The sequence below is a fragment of the Dermacentor andersoni genome, chromosome 5, assembly GCF_023375885.2.
Source record: "Dermacentor andersoni chromosome 5, qqDerAnde1_hic_scaffold, whole genome shotgun sequence".
Taxonomy (NCBI): Eukaryota; Metazoa; Arthropoda; class Arachnida; order Ixodida; family Ixodidae; genus Dermacentor; species Dermacentor andersoni.
Window position 1 is genome coordinate 1,210,744 of NC_092818.1, and position 21,192 is coordinate 1,231,935.

The 21,192-nt window shown below is 43.9% G+C and overlaps 1 protein-coding gene across 2 annotated transcripts in view; it reads right to left on the reverse strand.

Moving 5' to 3' along the window:
- LOC140218438 (NADH dehydrogenase [ubiquinone] 1 alpha subcomplex assembly factor 8-like) overlaps window positions 1-20,005 on the reverse strand; it is a 164,276-nt gene extending 144,271 nt beyond the window's left edge. Inside the window, exon 1 of one of the 2 annotated variants that reach the window (XR_011894688.1) lies at window positions 19,697-19,992. Coding sequence is in view for 1 of the 2 variants with exons in the window: in XM_072288141.1 (XP_072144242.1) it covers window positions 19,697-19,768 (72 nt within the window). In the remaining variant the exon portion in view is untranslated. Of the gene's footprint in view, window positions 1-19,696 lie in introns of both variants that reach the window. The other variant, XM_072288141.1, reaches the window with a different exon arrangement.
- Window positions 20,006-21,192: the final 1,187 nt, after the last annotated feature.

The following is a 21,192-nucleotide window of genomic DNA, read 5'->3' on the forward strand; positions in this document are numbered from 1 at the left end:
CAGGTGCTGACACATTTCGACGAGAAGAAGCCGGTAATCTTTGCCTGCGACGCGTCCCCGCATGGAGTACGAGCGGTGTTGAGTCACAGAATGCCGGATGACATGGAAGCACCAATCGCTTTTTATTCAAGAACCTTGTCCTCTACGAAGTGTAATTACGCCGAGATTGATAAGGAGGCACTTGCTGTGGTTGCCAGAGTAAAGAAGTTCTATGACTATTTGGTCGCCCATTTCAGATCCATACAGACCACAAGCCACTCCTGGGACTCTTCACATCAGACCAGCAAACGCCACAGATGCTTTCACCACGAATGTTGCGTTGGTCCATTTTTCTGAATGGATACCAGCATACTCTCCACCACCGACCAGGAAAACAGTTAGGCCACGCAGATGGTCTCAGCAGACTGCCTCAAGCAGACCAGTGCCAGGATGACCCTTTGCCAGAAGAGGTCATCATGCTTCTGGACGTACTTCCAGAATCTCCAGTCCATGCAGACGATGTGGCTAAGTACTCCACCGAGGATGCTATCCTCTCCCATGTCCTCAACTGGGTGTGGAAGGGGTGGCCAAAGTGAACTCCGAGTTCCGAGTTCACACCATTCGTGTCCAGGCAACATGAGCTGTCCGCCCACAAGGGATGCTTACTGTGGGGTGACCATGTGGTGATTCCACAGAAGTTGCGGTTCCGGATCCTCGAAGCTCTGCATGTCGGACACCCCGGCATCATCAGAATGACAGCGCTTGCCAGCAGTTATGCACGGTGGCCCGGCATGGATGCGGCCATTGAGGAATGGGTCTGGCGATGCTTTCCTTGTCAGGAAACACGGCCCGAGATGCCTCGGGCACCTGTGCAGCCATGGGAGACGACCCGGACTCCATAGTCATGCCTGCACATTGATTTCGCTGGTCCATTCCAAGGACAGACCTTCTTGATTGTGGTGGATTCTTATTCCAAATAGCTGGAGGTCATACCAATGTTGTCAATGACATCAAGTGCTGTAATCACTACCTTACGAAGATTGTTCGCAACTCATGGCCTGCCAGATACCCTTGTCTCAGACAATGGCCCACAATTCACATCCACAGAATTTCGAAGGTTCCTGGATGCAGACCTCATCTGCCAAGTGACATCTGCACCGTTCCATCCATCCATGAACAGGAAGGCCGAAAGGATGGTACGGACCACCAAAGAGGCATTATCTCGGATAATCCAAATTACAGCCAGGGCCCACCATGGGTATCTGCTGTGATTTCCAGAGCAACTGGCCTGATCTCTTATGAGGTTGCTCTTCCGGACGGCTGTGCGAGTTGCTGGCACATGGACCAGCTTCGTCGGCAGAGCAGCATTCCCATGAGGTTAGCCGAAACTGTACCTGAAGGAGGACAGCCTGAGGTCCGACCTGCATCAAGCCCTTCACCTGGCGGAGTGAGCAGCAGCAAGACACCAGATCACAGTGAACACGAGGAGCAACCAACAGTCATGCTCAGTAAAGTGGAAAGTTGGGCTAGTTGGTGAGTAATCATCATATCTTGCTGGTGAAGCAGCACACTGACACGGACACAGTGAAGACACACAAGAATCATAGTTGGAGCAGCGAGTGTCGTCTTTTCTTGTGTGTCTTCACTGTGTCCATGTCAGTGCGCTGCTTCACCAGCAAGGTATGGTGAACAGTCATGCTACCACCCGAGGAGCAGCCAACAGTCGTGCTCCCTTCGGACGACATAGCAGCACCTCAGCCAGCACCAACAGAGCAAACTGTAAAATTGCCAGGCCCACGCCGTTCGCAGTGTTCCCGGAAGACACCCCAACATCTGCGGGACTTTGTGCTGGCATTGGCTATTGGCTGACTGTTGAGTCCGAACTAAGGGGGAAGGAGTGTTGTGTACCGATTCTGCCCACTGAGTTCAGCGGATGACGTACCTTCGTCAGTCAACCGTGGTGTTGAAGAGCGCCCTCTTCCGGCCTCAAGAATGTATATATTCCAGTGGTTATCAAGTTCCCCTGTTCTGTGTTTGTTTAGTGACGGCAATAAAAGGTTATTGCCGATACGCCTTGTTGCGATGGTGCCTCGCGATATGACCCACGCAGCAACATAACACTTTCACTGGCCGTAAGCTAGCTGACCTTTCTAACAATATTTTTTTTTTTTTTTTTTGCCTCTGTCGTAAGCAGTGTGCATAATACTTCCTGCACGGAATTTACACTTTCGATAACACGTGAATCTGCGTATTTGTTTCCCGTCTCCCAGCCAGAAGTTGTGAAAGTGTTCTTATCCCTCAAAAATAGCTACTACGCCGACCCTGGTGATTTACGAATTCGACCGATCAAGTACGTGCTTGACGTCATTGCACCAGCCCTAACGCATCTGATCAATCTAATCTTTTCTTCTGGCAATTTCCCGAGACAGCTACAAGTTGCTAAAGTTACTGCTATTTTCATAGGCAGTGACAAAAATAATGTATCAAACTGCAGGCCTATTTCCATACTGCCCATTTCTTCCAAAGCTATTGAAAAGTTGATGCACATAAGAATGAATAGTTCTATTTTTGAGTCGCCATAACAGCATAATGCTGTTTCAATTTGGTTTTGTTAGAAAACGTTCCACGGAATCTGCGTTACTCCTTCAAAAAGAGATCATATTAAAAGGTTTCGAGCGTCAACTTGACATAGTTGGAATATTTATCGACTATTCGAAAGCCTTTGATCGGATTAATCATACCATACTTTAAGAAAAGCTAGAGCATTACAGATTCTGTGGAGCTTTTTATACACTTATGCAAAGCTACTTGAGTGATCGCCAGCAGCAGGTACAACTGAATAACTATACACCAAGCGTTCAATCCCTAAACAGCGGAGTACCGCAGGGAAGCATCCTAGGGCCTCTACTTTTTAATGTATATATTAGTGATGTAGTAAGAATAGATGAAAATACCCAATTTATAGTTTATGCTGACGATACTAGCTTGTCTTTTTTAGGATCAGATTTATTGGAAATTCAAACCAGAGCAAATAACATACTCTCAAAACTGTATACCTGGAGCTTGAATAACTCGCTAAATATAGATACGTTAAAAACAAAAGCGGTTTTACTAAAAACAAGAAAGTCAACTTTCATTTAGCGCTTTTTCTTGGTACATCAAAAATTGCAGTGGTTCCTGCTGTGAAATGTCTTGGTGTACTCTTTAATGAAAACGTCCTGGGATTTGCAGTCTGATTCTGTTTGTTCCTGCCTTTCTTGCACGGTTGGTATATTATCGAGCACACGTTTTCTTCTGCCTGAGAAAGTAAAACTGTTGCTGTATAATTCACTTTTCCTTTCAAAACTGTGCTATAGCTTCCTTGTGTGGGGAACCACCACAATTTCCAACATTCTGAGGCTTTCTAGATTACAAGGGCTGTCTAATTGATTGTCAATGCTCCGTATAACGCACACACGGGGCCCATCCGTAAAAACCTAAACGTAATCCTGTTGTTGACTTGTACGATTCTTTACTAACGACACACTACAAACAAGGCATTAAAAGAAACAATCTGTGCTTGAAAGAACTTGCTAATTTGACTGAAAGAGTGCACGTTTATGACACGCGCGGAATCAGCTTTTGGTTTATGCCATGGACCCGTACAAACTATGGCCAACAAATGATCACATATGCATTGCCTGCTCTTTTAAACAACCAGCATTGTTTTCTGTAATGCTGCTGCTGTTAAGCTTTGATATTGTACTGGAAGTTTCCTCCAAGTTTTGATACATTTTGATGTCGTGCATAAAAGTAAAGTATTTCCTTTTTATTGTTAATTTCAAAACTTTTCGTTTTATTTTTCAGATGTATAGTTTTGGTATTGTAAGCTTGCTGCATACAAACATTTCCTGTTGCCCCTGTCAAAGTGCAATTATCAGGTACAGACCCCATCAAGCTTTTGGCTTTTAGTCTGTGCCCCCAGCATTTTGTACATGCTATAATGTACCATAATGCCAAAATAAAATGAATGAATGAAATGTCCACATAATGTCCCTCGCATACATGCAACATCGAAAGTGAAAATCAAGCTGTTGGGTTGCACGTTCGTTCCCTCCTTGGCACACCTTTCAACAGCACATTATAGGCGATACCTTAGATGAAAACAGAGACTGCGCTAATGAATAACGTCGAACAGCCGGACGTCTTGCTCCTGATGCGAACAGAAATGCTCACGAATTCAAAAGCAGCACAGAAAACTTGCATGCACGGATTAAAGTGGCAAACATAAACAGAGGCCATTTACTCTGAAAAGTCACTGAAATGCAACTGTAAAAATCATGTCGCGCCCGCACAGTAAACACGAATAAGCAGAAGGAGAGTACCAGCACAACAATGATGCCAGAAGCCAAGCGGTAGCTTCGCTGACACGGAAAAGCAGCTCATTTTTGTGTTTATGGTGACCATGCTTTGGCGATGAGCAAAACGAGCAAGGTTCACTTGTCGAAACATTGCCTCCCGCTTTTACCTTGTTCTCGTTTTGCTCATCGCCTTGAATTTCTATCTACCGCTTTCCTTGTGTCTTCCCATTCTTTGGCGAGTAGTTTGACAACCCAGGCTTCGTCCATAGGACATCCGAATCATGTCCCAATGCCCATGCACCATTTCGAATACAAATAGGACATTTGCTGGACGTCGGTCTCGGATATCCTATCGCAAATGTCCCAAGGTGATCCCACATGGACCTTTTCTTTTGAGATGCACGTGGTCAAATATTTGTCCTCCGATTGAAGCTATGCCTCATGAGTTTCCTCCTAACAGAATTATGTTTTCTCGCATGTTCAAATTACAATCTGAAGCTATCACGCATGCAGCTTGTGTTTACGTCATACTACGAAATTTCTGTTGCAATTGACTTTTAAAACTTCAAGTAGTTCAATAAGGCAATTGTTCTTGGCGCAAGGCCTAGAAGAATGAGGAGTATGCTACACTCCCGCACAAGTGCGCGCACACATAACGTGTGCACACAATGCATCTGTTCTTGAAGCGCGGGCGCTCTGCCCGTTGCATCTACAGACAGAATGTGTTGCAACCGTAATTAGCATTATGGTGAACACTATGCAAAAGGCCTTGGCATATGTCCGTAAAATGTACGCAGCATGTGCACATAATGTCCCTCGTGTACATGCAACGAATGTCCGCAGGACACGGAAAGTGCTACCAAATGTTCATGTGAGGGGCGTTCGCAGGACGTATTCGACACTTCCCTAGGATATTGATGTCCTAGCAGATATCTATACGACGCAATTCCTGTCACTGGGGATATGGGTACAGCATTTCACAAATGGGGCACAATTCCATGGTCTGTGTAAGCTGTAACTAGATGCTCGCTATTCGCATCTATGGACGCGCCAATGGTGGCGGCCTTGCCAAAAACACTCGGGAATGGAGCCAGCCGCACGCCGTAGTTTGCTCCGTCGTTGATAGTGATTTTCTGTCTTATTCACGTTTTCAGAGAAAAATAACCAATACCCATCGCATGTGTGGGGTGGCGAAAGCTTCATGGAATGCTGAAGAAGAATTGCTGCATGGTGGGGGGCTGATATAACGGCAGAAACATGCAGGGAATACGGTAACAATGGATCACCACCGTTCGGCAGAAAATTTCTTGTTCTCATCCTTTCCTTTGTCCCGTCGTTTTTTCCACTTGATCATATTTAGACGAGTAAGCGACGAAGTTCGTCTGCAGTGCAGCACGCGGTTGAAAGGCATTTTGCTAAACTTCTCAATGCCATTTGCCGCTTGTACTGTTTACCGATTGCGATTACCTTAGTAAATACTTTGTAAGCAACGGACAGTAAGCTGATCGGTCTATAATTTTCCAAGTCTTTGGCGTCCCCTTTCTTATGGATTAGGATTATGTTAGCGTTCTTCCAAGATTCCGGTACGCTCGAGGTCATGAGGCATTGTGTATACAGGGTGGCCAGTTTTTCTAGCACAATCTGCCCACCGTCCTTCAACAAATCTGCTGTTACCTGATCCTCCCCAGCTGCCTTCCCCCTTTGCATAGCTCCAAAGGCTTTCTTTACTTCTTCCAGCGTTACTTGTGGGATTTCAAATTCCTCTAGACTATTCTCTCTTCCATTATCGTCGTGGGTGTTACTGGTACTGTATAAATCTCTATAGAACTCCTCAGCCACCTGAACTATCTCATCCATATCAGTATGATATTGCCGGCTTTGTCTCTTAATGCATACATCTGATTCTTGCCTACTCCTAATTACTTCTTCACTGCTTTTAATAGCAGTGAAGAAGAAACTTAAATTATCTTCAATAGCAATTGTTGATTCAAACAGGTGAAATGCTCTGTCCAATCTGTTAGCACTGCTGGTTGTCTCTGGTTACCAGACCACTACATGCGATGAATGCTTGTACTACGTAAGTGGCTGAATGTAGCGTAAGAGACTTGTGTACGGTGAATGCTCACTGTTGCCATATGGTTCGTAGCCAACGTATAATGTATTGACTGAACCTTATGCGGTGATTGATTGCCATTTCATTTCACCGTTATCTCACTTGGTTACAGTTGCCGTGTTATGCTTCTCGGATGTGGCGGCCTGGTCAGTTGTATTGAGAAGCAGTCTCTCTAAGTAAGCATTTGCTCTGCAATCTGCACAGCGACAGAACTTCCAATTTACATGCACCGTGATTCGTGATCCCTGTTCGTCCTTTCCTGCTGCAGCCATGGGCAAATTGTGCCTGTGGCCTTTCTCGGCTGTGATTAGGCATGAACGGAGACCAGCATACGTGCTTACATGGTCCAATGTGTATGAAGTTGATAGCCATATGGATGTCTGCCGAAAGTAATGCCCACGAAACCGATTTGTCCATATTGAGACAAAGTGCTGCGCCAAATGCGAGCCACACATTAGCGGCCCCCAAAAGGAAAGGAACCTGCAGGTTGGAGTTAACGCTAAAATGCGAGATAGTCCATGTCACTGTGTCGGCTGCGGCAGCAGGTGCCTGCGTCACCCGATTGCTTCGCAATGCAAGTTAATCATCTTTTAATGGCGACTGTCACTGCAAACAGGTGGGACACTGTCCAATCTGCTTGGGCTGCTGGTTGTCGCTCGTTACCACATAGGCATGTGCGACGACGATGGTAAGCCATTTACGGGCTCGGGTCAATGATTTCAGCATATCTCGACATGCAAATTTTATTTCTGCTTTTGCACGAGAATATACACTGCTTGTTTTCTGCCAATAAAGTCGCACATTCTGTTAGCCCACTTGTGGCTTGTTTGTATGGCTGTCAGTGAAGGTTCTTTGGTCTCCTGGCAATTATAACGCAAATGATATTGCGCAACAAAAAACGACACGGAGTGAGAGAAGACAACACACCAAGCGCAAGTAAACAATAGGAGAGTGTCCGTGCTTTGCAAACGATAGTGGCAATGAGGGAAACAGTGGCACAGGGATCACGAAGAACATTTAGAAAAGGGCCCGTTGAACTAGAAATGAACTTAATGAGAGCAGCGTTCCGGGCAAGTTGGTAATCCATTACTCAAATGATATTGCGCAACAAAAAACGACAAGGACGTGAGAGAAGATGACACACCAAGCACAGGTTTTGCGCTTGGTGTGTCGTCTTAGAACGCACTAAATTAGAATGCACTAGCTATGCGGCAGCCAAGGCATTGAGGCATGAGCCAGCACGGCGCGTACCAGCGTACGCGACAGGTGAAAAGCGGCGATATTGGATTTTGCTCTAAACAAAAAAAAGAAATTCTGCTGGATGGGTGTTATGAGAGTCCCCTTTGGAATGGGGTGGCGGGTTCCACCACCAAGGTCTTCCTATTGTACTGCCTAATGTCCTACCTAGGTTAAAGATGAAAAGGAAGAAAAAAACGCACAATGAATTCCCATAACGACATTTTCAGACCCCCCTAATGTCAATTTTGCTTTTGTATGTCTCTTTTTTGTCATTTCCCTACTTTTCTTCCACCGATCTTCCAATCGCCTCACACTAATCTCTATTGCGGACATGTATACTTTTCCCCTGCTCTCGCTGAACCTAAGGGCTTCAAGGAGGCCAGTGGTGCCTAAATCGACTGCTGGGCAGATGTCTTCCCGTTCTAATAAAACATGCTCCATCATTTACCTAGCTTTAAAAAGCACATGCATTCTCCTTCATTCTTATATTCCGCTTTATAGGTGCGTGCACTTAGGCATCCTGATCTTGCTTTGAAAAGTAACGAGCTTCCCTTTGAGTTATCATAAATTGTTTGTTTCCCGATTTCATCTTTCCCTCTTAAGTAGTTACTCGTGGCAGGTTTCTCTTCCATTGCTGCCACCCATGAGATTATTTCAGCCTCTCCGACTTTCCGCCTGACATTCTTTGTTGCTGTGTTGCTCACCTTACAGGCTGTACACTTGCTAGTAAGCTTCCTAGTTCTTTTCCTCCACTGTGAATCAATGTTTTTCCTGTACAGATACCTCGACACTCTTACAGCCCATTTACTTTCTTCCATATTCCTCAGTCATTCTTCATAATCAATTTTACTGTGAGCTTCCCTCACTTCAAAACTTGTCCAGCCCATGTCACCCTGCACAGCTTCATTTGCAGTCTTCCTGTGAGCACCCAATGCGAGGCGTCCCACACACCTTTGGTTGCCATTCAGTCCTGATTGTACCCTTTCAAGTAAACAACCCCATTTCCAAATATAAGTCCTGGATTTCAATAGGTGATGCACCAATAGTGACGACACGCAAGAAATAGAGACAGGACAAGGCGCTTGTTCTTGTGTGCCGTCACTATTGGTGCATCACCTATTGAAAGCTATGCACCAACTAGCCCCACAACGTGTTTCACTGCCAGAAGTCCTGGAATCATTACACCTTTCCACATACCCCGGAGCACCTTATACCTATTGTATCCCCATAGTGTTCTGTGTTTCATTATGGCCGCATTTCTCTTCCTCTTTGCTATTGTTTTTTTCCTGCGTTTCCATATATCTATTGCCTTCGTTCATCCATATACCAAGGCATTTATATTCTTTTACCTGATGTATTTCCTGGCCCTGTACTGACACTGTCTGTTTACTGTTTTCATTGAATACCATGACACCTGATTTCTCAAAGCTAAATTTCAGACCTATATTCTCGCCTCCCTGTCCACAGTTACTAGCCACACATTGTGTATCACCTTGCTTAGTTTGCTAGCACCACAATGTCGTCCACATAAAACAAACCTGAAAGCTGCTCTACCACTGTACACACATGTTTGTATTTATTATTTATGAGATTAAACCCGATATTACTTCCCTCTAGCGCGCTTTCCATCCTTGCCACATACATCATAAATAGCACTGGAGATAAAGGGCACCCCTGCTTCAGTTCCTTGTTGATATCAACTTTTTCCTAGCTCCCCATCCCTTTCCTTTCAATGCAAACAGTATAGTCTAGGTAAATCTCTCTCAAAAGCTGTTACAATCGTTGCCCAAGCGTTCAACTTGCAATATATCCCACAAAATGTTGCGGTTTATGTTGTCATCTGCTCCTGTATATCTAAAAAGACCACCTATAACGGTCTGCTTTCTACTCTTGATATTTCGATGCATTGACTAAGAACAAATAAGTCATCATCCAAACGCCATTATTCTCTGCCCATGCTTGCAGCTTTAATTTGATTGCCTGCATTGCTAACATGTATATTACTAATGTAATGAACAAGGGTCTATACTAGTGAATTCTACCCTTCTCATCCTTACCTTTATAAATTAAATTCATTCTACTTTGTCACCAACTGTCCCGTATTCTCCTATCTTTTAAAGTTTTTTCTACTTCTTTCACCAGAGCTTCCTAACTTTTTGGTCCTAGTTCATTAATCAGCCTAACGGGAACCTTGTCTAGCCCTGTGGCGGTGCGCTTATTCATTTTCTCTTCGGCTTTCTTCCAGTTGAAATTTGTCAGCACCAGCTCCTTTTCTATTTGGTTCTCTTTCATGCTCTTTTTTTTTCTTCAAATACAACCTCATCATTGCCTTGGAAAGATTCGGCTGTTATTTTTCGGATGTAATTTATTGCCGCTTCTCCTTCCAGTCTGTTTTCATCTTGATTTAGGATATGTTGTTGTATTGTTGTTGAGTTCCTGCCTAATAATTTTATGTGATTCCAAAATATTCTAGGTGCGGCCTTCTTTTTCTCGCGTATTTCTGACAACCAACGTTCACTTTCACCTTTTAATTTTGCTTGCACCAGTATTTGAACCATAGAGTTTTTCTCTCGGTATATTTCCCATTTACTGGCCACCACTTCATCCTGTGGCAACTGCACCTTCTTTGCCTGCCTGTGCTCTTGGGATGCTTTCTGCCATTCAACGATCACTTCTCGTATCTCCCTGTTCCACCAGCTTTTCGGTTTCTTTTTTCCTTTCCACCGAACATGTTGTTTCGTTTTTCATATATCTGTCATTACTAAACTTAGAAGCTCACTATGTTCCCACTTTTTACTTGCCCATTTGCCAAGTTCTTCCTCGACTCTAGTGACTATATTTGTTATTTGTTCAGCATTCAAATTTGGACTGGCCATTTTGCACTCCTTGCTCTCTTTCCCAACTACATATCCCATTTTCAAAATGATGCGTTTAAGGTCACTCCCTATGCTGCTATACCCTTCCTCATCAATGACCATTTCTCTCAACTTAAAATGAATTCCTTCTGTCATCAGACAGTAATCAATGGTTGATTTCCGGTTTCCCACTTCCCACGTGGTCTGCCCTTCACACTTAGGCCCTGTATTCACAATAATGAAGTTATGTTGCTCACAAAGGTCTAGCATTGACTTCCCGTTGTTGTCGGTATAGCCATCTGAATCCTGTATGTGGGATTCACCTAACCTAACCTAACCTAACCTAATAGGATAATTTCAGCACCATTCCCGAAACCCTTAATATCAGCGCTTACGCATTCCACTAACTCTTTATTCTTCTCTGTGCAATTATTTCCGGTCCGCAAGTACGTAATGCCCAGCCAAGTTTTTTTCCCGCTCATTGTGCCTGATAACCAAAGATGCTCTTGACATGTTGAATTTACGCTTTTCCATTTGGCTCCCTGATGGATGAGCATTCCGACTCCCCCTCCCTTTCTTTCAGACTTAGTTCTGTTGCACCCTTCCCAAGCATAATTTTCAATCACTGGCGGCTCTTCAGAGTCTCTAAGGTGCATTTCTGTAAGCGCATAAACCCCTATTTGTTCTCTATTTAACTGCTCCTTAATTTCTACCCACTTTTCTTTTCTTCTGCCGCCCTGCATGTTGATGTAGCAAATTGCATGGCGAGCTGTCTTTCTCGTTTTTCTCCTTTTTCTGTTATTGACGGCGATGCTATTCAGATGTTCCCCTAGGTGACCTCCTTCATTACTACTTACTCTGGCCTCCCGAGCACCCGTGGGCCCCCTAGAAAAAAGCAACAGCGTGACCAGCAAGCCACCTGCCCACTTCTCGTCCAAGCCTGTAATTGAAATGGATCCCGTCTCGTTCAAAACCACCACACCTTCTCACTTCCTTGCTTACTTCCTGGTTGAGCAATGCCATCTGGCGTCCATCTACGTAAGTTCCGTGCGCTTCCACTGCTTACTTTTGTACGACTATGGAAAGTACAGTTTCCCTTCTCTAAAGCTGGTTCTTTATTGTATGGTGCAGTCGGCACAATACTTTGAGTGTGCATTTTAAAGGTTGTTGTCTGGCAGCAGAATAGGTTTCGCCTGTCATACCAGCAAACATACGCTGAGCTATGATTGAAGTTAATGGCCTTTGAGATTGGCATGCACGCTTAACGAAGACGTTGGAAGCCACGTGGGGTAGCGGCCAGTGGGGTTCCGCCAGCCACACGTGGCACTCGCGACCGACACTTAAAGCTGCAAACATGGGCAGAGAACAATGGCATTTTGGGAGAACTTCAGAATGGCTTCAGAATAGGTAGGCATTTGGATGATAACTTATTTGTTCTTACTCAGTGTATTGAAATATCAAGAGTAGAAAGCCGACCGTTATATGTGGCCTTTTTAGACATTACAGGAGCATATGACAACGTAGACTGCAATATTTTGTGGGATATTCTGGAAGGGGAAGGCTTCGGTGACGTTTGTGTAGAGCTTTTGAGATAGATTTACCTACAAAATACTGTTTGCGTTGGATGGGAGGGGATGAGGAGCGAGGAGAAAGTTGATATCAATAAGGGACTGAGGCCGGGGTGCCCTTTATCCCCACTGATGTTTATGATGACATGGTGAGGATGGAGAGGGCGCTTGAAAAAAGTAATATTGGGTTTAATCTCTCATACAAACAGGCGGGTACAGCAGTAGAGCAGCAGCTTCCAGATTTATTTTATCCGGACGACACTGTGTTGCTAGCTAACAAGGAGTGATTTGCAACGTCTGGCTAATATCTGTGGACAGGAAGGTGAAAATGTGGGTTTGAAATTTAGTGTTAGAAAATCAGGTGTTATGGTATTCAATAAAAACAGTGAAGAGACAGTGGCAATACAAGGCCAGGAAATACCCGAGGTAAAATATTGAAAGACCACGGTCGAGACTACGCTTTATTCCAAGAAGGAAAAATGGCACCGATGCAAAAACGAGCACGAGCCGATGATTGATGATGGCTTTGTGCATATGAAGATGAAGTCCGCATGAATGCTTACACTAATTTTCCTACTCTTGTGTCTTGTCGGCACGCCTCACTTCTTTTTTGCATAATAAATCCTCACCAACTAGCTCAGCTTTCTGTTGTTCTAAACCAATTTTCCCCGTGGACAGAAGCAGCCAGCCTGGCCGCACATTAGACAGTGGAACAGAGATGAAAGGGCTTCAGACGGAAAACGTGCACAATCTCTGTTCCGCGGCAGCATCGGTCACAGTTGGGGCATCAACAGGTGTAATGCAATAGTCCACCGGTGAGGTCTGCTCTATGACCTCGACCGGTCATCATTTTATGACCGTAAAATGACGACCGTGCAGGTATGGACGAAATTTCTGAATGGACCATACAACAGCCAAACACTCTTGTTCGGTTATTGAGAACTTCTTTTCTGTGGAAGTCAGAACACGGTTTGCATATGCAACAACCTTTTCGCAAAATTCGTGGTCATGCTACAGCTGAACGGCACCAATTCCTTGACCACTAGCGTCAGTATGCAGTAATGTGGGTGTCTTATCATCAAAATGACAAACAACAGGTGGGGATGTAAATGCACGCTTGAGTTCTTGGAACGCGGCTTCACACTGATCGTTCCAATCGAAGGAACTGGAACTAGCAAGGAGCTTGTGGAGGGGCAAGGCAATGCTGGCGAAGTTCCTGATAAAATGACGGAAGTATAAGGCGAGTCCAAGGAAGCTGCGCAGTTCTTTTGCACAAAGTGGGTGTGGAAAGTTGAGCACTGCGAAAATTTCATCTGGATCGGGCTGGATGCCATCTTTGCTAACGAGATGACCCAGGACTTTATTCGTTGTGCTAGCGAAACGGCACTCCCTCATGTTTAGTTGAAGTCCGGCATTAGAAAGGCATGTGAGCACTTCATCTAAGCGTTGCAGATGGTCAGTGAAAGTCGAGGAAAACACAATGTCATTGAGGTAACATTGACAAGTTTTCCACTTGAGGCCATGAAGAACAGTGTCGATCACTCTCTAAAATGTGGCAGGAGCATTTTTACTATGTTAAACTCGTAAAGACCGTCCGGAGAAGAAAAGGCAATCTTTTCTTAGTCCGTTTCGTGCATTGGAATTTGCCAATATCCGTAGTGAAGATCAAGGCTGGAAAAGTATTGTGCGCCTTGCAAAGAATCAAGGGCGTCATCAATACGGGGCATCGGATATCAAGTCAAGTCAATTTATTTCAGTATTTCTTTTGTACAAACAGAAGAATGCTAGGACAAGCACAAAAAGCTGCTAAGTTGCAGCTTGACTTGGTGCCTGCCCCATCACTTGGCAGAAACAAGAGACAGAAAATACATTTGAGTGAAAAAAAAAATATTTACAGATTTCAAATGGTCATGTAAAAGCATGGGAAAAAAAACACAAAGTACATCATACAGAATACTCAAAAATCTGTAGTGACTGCTCTGTTATAGTATATCATTGAAAAATATATAATGAACAGTAGCGCACAGAACAGCAGTCTACAGAAAACGCTAAACACATGACGTAAAATAATTAGAAACCTCTCTACAAGAAAATTGAACAAAAGTACAACATAAATATTTCAATTCGATGTAGTAGTCTAATCATACAGTCAACGAACGGTCTATATCTTTTAAGAGCACCAGCGATTTAGAAGAAAAGTTTTCCATTTTTTTGCGGGTTAAGTTATCTATGTCGATATTGTCTTTTTCCAGGTCACCTAAAAGGGTAGCTATGCGCGATTTTAACCTGTTTCTTCCATGACATGTTCTTGAAAAAGGAGTCAGCCAAGTGCTTCTATTTCTGAGCGTATAGGGTATGTCGGATGGTTTTGTTAAAGTGCATAAAGTAAGAAAGGTGGTTTCGCTTTGCTTAAGACTGTTTTTGTATTTTAATAGTAGAGTAAAGTCATACAATAGCTGAAATGGAAGTATGCCATATTTTAGAAACGGATCCTTTGTATGCGCATCGTGTACTACATTCGCTATATGACGCAGTGCCCTTTTCTGTAGAGTACACATTTTCTGAATGTTCCTCCATGAAGTAGTTCCCCATATAAGAGTACAGTAGTTAATGTGAGTTGCAAAGAGAGCGTTATAAAGCAATAATTTAATCTTGTCCGTCAGTACATGACGAAGCCTAGACGCTCGTGACAGACTTGCACATACACGATGTACATGAGCATCCCAGCTTAAGTGTTCGGTGAAGATAACTCCTAGTGTTTTAACCTCACTCACAACAGCTATTTTTTCACTCCCTAGGTACAGATCAAGTGAATGGTTAACTGGTTTTTGAGAAGGTGTGAATAAAACTGATTTTGTTTTTTTGGTATTAATTTCAAGTGAATTTGCCGTACTCCAGGTGTGCATTTTTTGAAGTGTTGAGTTTGCTAAGCAAGAGAGCTCCTGAACATCGTATGCTTGGATGAATATGGTTGAGTCATCGGCAAAAATAATGAACTGCGCATTGTTACTAACTTTTACGATATCATTTATGTATAGGTTAAATAAGATCGGCCCTAATATGCTCCCCTGGGGTACCCCTGCAACAATATCTTCTAAAGAGGAAAGGTGATTTGTTATTGCTACTGCTTGTTTCCTATGCTTTAAGTATGATTGTAAAAGAGAAAGAGGTAGGCCACGAAACCGATAGTATTCTAATTTAGCAAACAAGGTTCGATGACTTATTCTATCGAAAGCCTTGGAGAAGTCCACAAAGATGCCTAGCGTTAATTTTTTCTCTTCAAAACCCTGTAATATTACTTCTTTCTCTGTTAGCAAAGCGAGTTCTGTGGACATGCGCTGGCGGAAGCCGAACTGTTGCAGTGATATAAGAGAGTGTTTTTCGCAGAACGAGGCGATTCTTTTACCAATTACTTTTTCCAAACCCTTGGAAAAAACTGGGAGAACAGAAACGGGTCGATAATTTGAAAAGTAGTTTTTGTCCCCGCTCTTGTATAAAACTGTTACTTTCGCGTGCTGCATTTTTTCAGGAAAAATGCCTGTAGAAAGAGAAATTTTATATATGTGGTTAAGCACGTGCACAAGAAAGTCAAGTACATACTTTATTGGCCGTATTTGAAGACCACCAATATCTCGAGCTTTACTGTTCTTTAGGTTTAAGAATATGGAATAAATTTCCTCGGGTGTAGTCGGAGAAAAAAATGCGGAGTGAATGTTAGATTCATTTAAAAAGCTCATAGCTGCATTGTTGTGGACGCCTGACACTAAATTAGTAAAGTATGTATTAAATTGGTCAGCTAGCTCTCGGCCCTTCATAAGCCTATTATTGGATGTAAGCTGTAGTTCACTGAACTGACTACTACGATTCAAGAGCTTGTTAAGTTCGCGCCATAAAGCTTCCCCTCGGCCGGTACATCGCAAGAACAAGTTTTCGTAATACAAATTTTTCGTACTGCGCAAACGTTTTGTTACATAATTTCTAAATTTTTTAAATGAGGCTAGGTCAGTAGGATCCCGTGTGTGCATGAACTTTGAGTACATTGCATTCTTTTTTTGTATTACGTCCATACATTCAAGTGTAAGCCATGGCTTCCTGATTTTCTTAGGCTTACTTATCGTTCTAGGTCTAAACGAGTTGTCATACGCTATTTTAAAAATTTCCATAAATATTACATACGCCTCATCAGCATCTGTGCATTGAAATACTGGTGTCCAATCTATGTTTTCTATTTTATGACGAAACATATCCAGCGTTCTTGTGTTAATATCTTGAATAATAAATGTATCGGGATTATCTGTTCTGTTTCTTTGTAACTCATTTTGTTTGCAAAACATAATAATGGGCAAGTGATCACTCACATATGCGGCAATGACGCCGGACGCAATGTTGCTGTCTGTGCAATTGGTTATAAACAAGTCCAAAAGGGTTTCAGAAACGCAACTAATGCGTGTGGGTTCTGATATGACGTACATGCAGTCAAACGAGGCAAGTAACAGTTGTAACTCACGGGAATGAGATGTGGACTGTAGAATATTGATATTACAATCACCACCTATTACCAAGTCTAGCTTATTAGAAGAGGAAAAGTCGAACAGTTTTTCTAGGAAACCAAGAAACCTCCCAATATTTCCATCAGGAGGGCGGTAGACAACTGCAAAAAGATGTTTTCCGCATTGCACGGCTAGTTTTTCATAATCATCGGTAATGTTAGAAAAGTCACTAATAATTGAACATGAGAGTTTAGTGGATACAAGTTGCGCTATGCCCCCACCTCGACGGTGCTTTCTATTTAAAAAGAATGTGTTAAAACCAGGTAAATGCAACACGTCCATATCAGAAACGTACCAAGTTTCTGTTATCATGATCACATGAAAATCTACGTCCTTACATCCTTACAGGTGATCTTGTTTAGCACACGGTAGTTAACACAAAATCATACCGATCCATCCTTCTGCGCTAAAACGACGGGTGATGACCAAGAACTGGTGGAGGGACGTATGACGTTTGTTTTCAACATATCGGCGACATCCTCCTCGATGATTTTGCATTCGGTCAAAGAGACTCGGTAGGGACGACGGCGCACAATAAATAGTCTGGCCATCGGTGTCGATACGATGGGAGGCAGCAGAGGTCTGTCCGAGTGACGAAGCATTCGTATCAAAGGAGGCCTGATGCTTTGTGAGCAATTTTAGCAACGCTTCACCCTGCGCAGCAGCAAGGTCAGGACTTATCACGGAAGCAAGGGCAGATAAAGCAGATTTACCCTGTTGAGGAAGAGCTTGCGAGGCGGCAAGAGGGAGCAGGGAGACTGGTTGGGTGTCCACATAACAGGTCACTGCAGAGCCTTGAGGTAGGAGGATTCGCTCAGTGGTCGTGTTTGAAGTGGTGATTAATGTAGAGCTTTCTTTGAACCGCACCAGGCAGGAAGCGAAGACAATCCCACGGGCAACTTTGAAACGGACCATGGGTGTGCCAAAAATCCGCTGTAGCTGCTCCTTGAAAGGCGACCAATCACAGAAGTCTCTCTCATGATTCAGGAACCATGTTTTGGCTACTTGAGAGACATAAAATTATACGTTTTTTAACTTCAATGTCTCCTTCCAGTTGTTGTACTCACTGACACGATCATAGTTGTCGAGCCAGTCTTCAACGTCCTCACCAGGCAAGCCATAGAAGATTTCAGGATCGCGATACCAGTTGTTGGCAGGGCTGGGAGTGGGGGTGGCTGGCACTTGAACCGAGCTGATGGACGCTGCGGGCTGGTCTTGCGACATGGTGGCCTCTTGGCTCAAACAGCATCCTGAACGTAGCCCCAGGAGAGATCTTAAAGAGGAGTGAGGTCGAAGGGATCTTAAAGCGCTTCCACCACTTGAAGGACCACGGTCAAGAAGATGCTTTATTACAAAAAGGAAAAATGACGCCGACGCAAAAACGAACCGATGACTGATGATGACTTTGTACAGATGAAGTCCGCCTAAATGCTTACAATATAAATACCTTGGTATATGGATAAACAAAGGCAATAAATATATGGAAACACAGGAAAAAAAACAATAACAGTAAAGGGGAATACAAATGCAGCCATAATGAAGAACAGAGCGCTATGGGGATACAATAGGTACAAAGTGCTCCGGGGTATGTGGAAAGGTGTAATGGTTCCAGGACGTACTTTTGGAAATGCGGTTCTTTGCTTGAAATCAGTGGTACAAGCAGGACTCAATGGGAACCAAAGGTCAGTGGGAAGCCTCACATTGGGCACTCATGGGAAGACTACAAATGAAGCTGTGCAGGGTGATATGGGCTTGACTAGTTTTTAAGTGAGGGAAGCTCACAGTCTGATTGATTATGAATAATGACTGAGGAATATGGAAGAAAGTAAATGGGGTGGGAGAGTGTTGTACAGGAAGAACATTGATTCACAGTGGAGGAAAAGAACTAGGAAGCTTACCAGCAAGTATGCGGCCTGTAGAGTGAGCGACAAAGCAACAAAGAATGTCAAGCAGGAAGTCAGTGAGACTGAAATAATCTCATGGGTGGCGGCAATAGAAAAGAAACCTTCCATGAGTAACTACTTAAGAGGGAAAGACGAAATCAGGAAAGGAACAATTTATGATAGCTCAAAGGGAAGCTCAATACTTTTCGAAGCGAGATCAAGCATGTGCTTGCTGCGGTAAAGCTAGGGAAACGATGGAGCATGTTTTATTAGAATGTGAAGACATCTGCCCAGCAGTCTATTTAGGCACCGCTGGCCTCCTTGAAGCCCTTGGGTCCAGTGAGAGCAGGGGAAAAGTAAACATGTCCGCAATATAGATTAGTAAGAGGCGATTGGAAGATTGGTGGAAGAGAAAATAGGGAAATGACAAAAAAAAACAGAGACGTACAAAAGCAAAGTTCACAATAGGGAGTTCGAAAAATTGGTTGTGGGAGTTCTCGTGTTTTTTTCCTAGGTAGGCCATTAGGCAGTATAGTAGCAAGAGCTTGGTGGTGCTACCCACCGCCCCGTTCCAAAGGGGACGCTCATAACATTCATCCATCCATCCAGTGAAGAGGAAAGGGAAAGAATTTGGCAGCTTTTTTTTATTATTTTTATTTTTATTATTTTTTTGCTAAGCCGCAGACATATAGTAAAGCAGGCAATGCTTCTTACTTCCATGCTCGCTCATGAGAATATCTGCGACGCCTAATGGGACTTCACCGTCTGCATTTTTCAAAATTTGCTTCATGATTTTGCTCAATAATGAAAGCGCTAACGCATTTTGTGTGCACCTAAAATTCTTATCGCAACAACAAACAAGCGAGCGTCAAAAACTCTCAACCGTGATATTACACTAGTCAACACAAGCACATGCAAATGCTCACTTGCCATCAGCCGCTCCACAATCAATTGAAGGACGTTAACACCACCTCTGCCGGAGCATGGACACTACAGAAGTTAATCAACAACAGTAAGAAAGCTGGCTTGATGGGGCTCACCGGTCGTTGTCGCAGCAGCGTCAGGGTGTCAAATTTACCAGATTTCCCCCAAGCAAGCACATCCTTGCGCTTCTTTCTATTACCTATTTAGCACAGAGCAGCGATCGACTTCACATACACTGTTATTACCTGCTTGGAACACCTCAGAAACGCATCTGGATAGGAACTCAACCGACGTTTTGCTTTCTGCACGGCGTTCATTGCGGCAGCTTGCAGCGCTGTTCCTCCACGCACCAACAGAAAGAATGCAGACACCTCCGGGTCGTATTCTGAAACGTTCGCCACAGAACACCTATACAAACTTCGTTCGCCTTCCGCGAAAGTAGAGTGTACTAGAACATGGAGAGTGCCCGGAAAGGCCGCTCTTTCAATGCATTCAAAGTGAAGCCATAGAATGAAGAACCATGGTGAAGCCAAAAGACCGTAACGCCGTTGGGGGCGCTGCGATCGGTAGCACTCACCATAGAGTTTCCTACAAAATTACTTTTGTAGGAAACTCTATGGCACTCACGCGGCGTGGTGCAGAGGTAGAATGTCACGAGCACGACCTACTGAACTCCAGACCCGCACAGATCTCTCTCCTCCAGCACGCCTGGTCTAGTTCTCCCGTTTCGCCGCTAGGGAAAGAACGTACAAGCAGAGTGGCGCTAGTTATAACCTGTTCTCTGTCGTCTGCTTCTGCGATCTGTTCAGCGCTTGTCTTGCGATTTTGGCAAGCACAAAGCGTTTGTATTGGCGGTAAATGAATAAATTCGCAAATAAACAAAAGAACACATATTTGCGAATGCTTTGCGTTTGAATAGTGAAACTAGAAGAGGAGGAGCGGTGCAAGAAATGTAAACAACGAGCATAGGTGGCAGCTGCAATGCTAGATCGACGGCATAAATTTCCCTTTTCTAGCCTCCGTAAGAGAATGGAAAAATTGTTTAAAAAGATTCATAGGATAATCTAGCTTTTTTTAGTTGATTACAGATAGCCTAATGTCGTAGATGACGTTAGGATTTACCGCTGTGCGCCGTAGTGAAAGGCAGATGATCTGATAAAAGTATAGTAAAAGTATTCACGACTATGTCCTCCGCTCGATATGTGCAATAGGCTGATCGACTCTGTTTCAAGGGAAGGTGAGCATATCTTGTTTTTAATGTCGTTGGATGTCTAGCTCAGTAGAAAGCTTGCAAAAAATTAAGCGATCCCAGTGCTTAAAACGTGCTGCACTCCCAGGTGAAAATTTCCAACTGGGAATGCAACTGGTTCCAGTTCAACTGGATTATGGAACAATTCCCAGTTGGTCCCCATTGCAACTGGTCCCAGTTGATCCCCGTTGCAACTGGTCCCAGTTGATCCCCATTGCAACTGGTCCCAGTTGGTCCCCATTGCAACTGGTCCCAGTTGGTTCCCATTGCAACTGGTCCCAGTTGGCCCCTTTGCAACTGGTCCCAGTTGGTCCACATCGGAGCAGGTTCCAGTTCCTATTGCAACTGGCATCGATTGTGCAACAGGGATAGTGAGCCATGGCCAGCAGGAACCACTGGTAAACGTTTACATACTGGGATTCAAGCTGGCCATAGCTTGTTTGCTTTTTGTGGTTGCCATCGTGTGTCGCAAAGAACCAGCCGGTTCAGTGA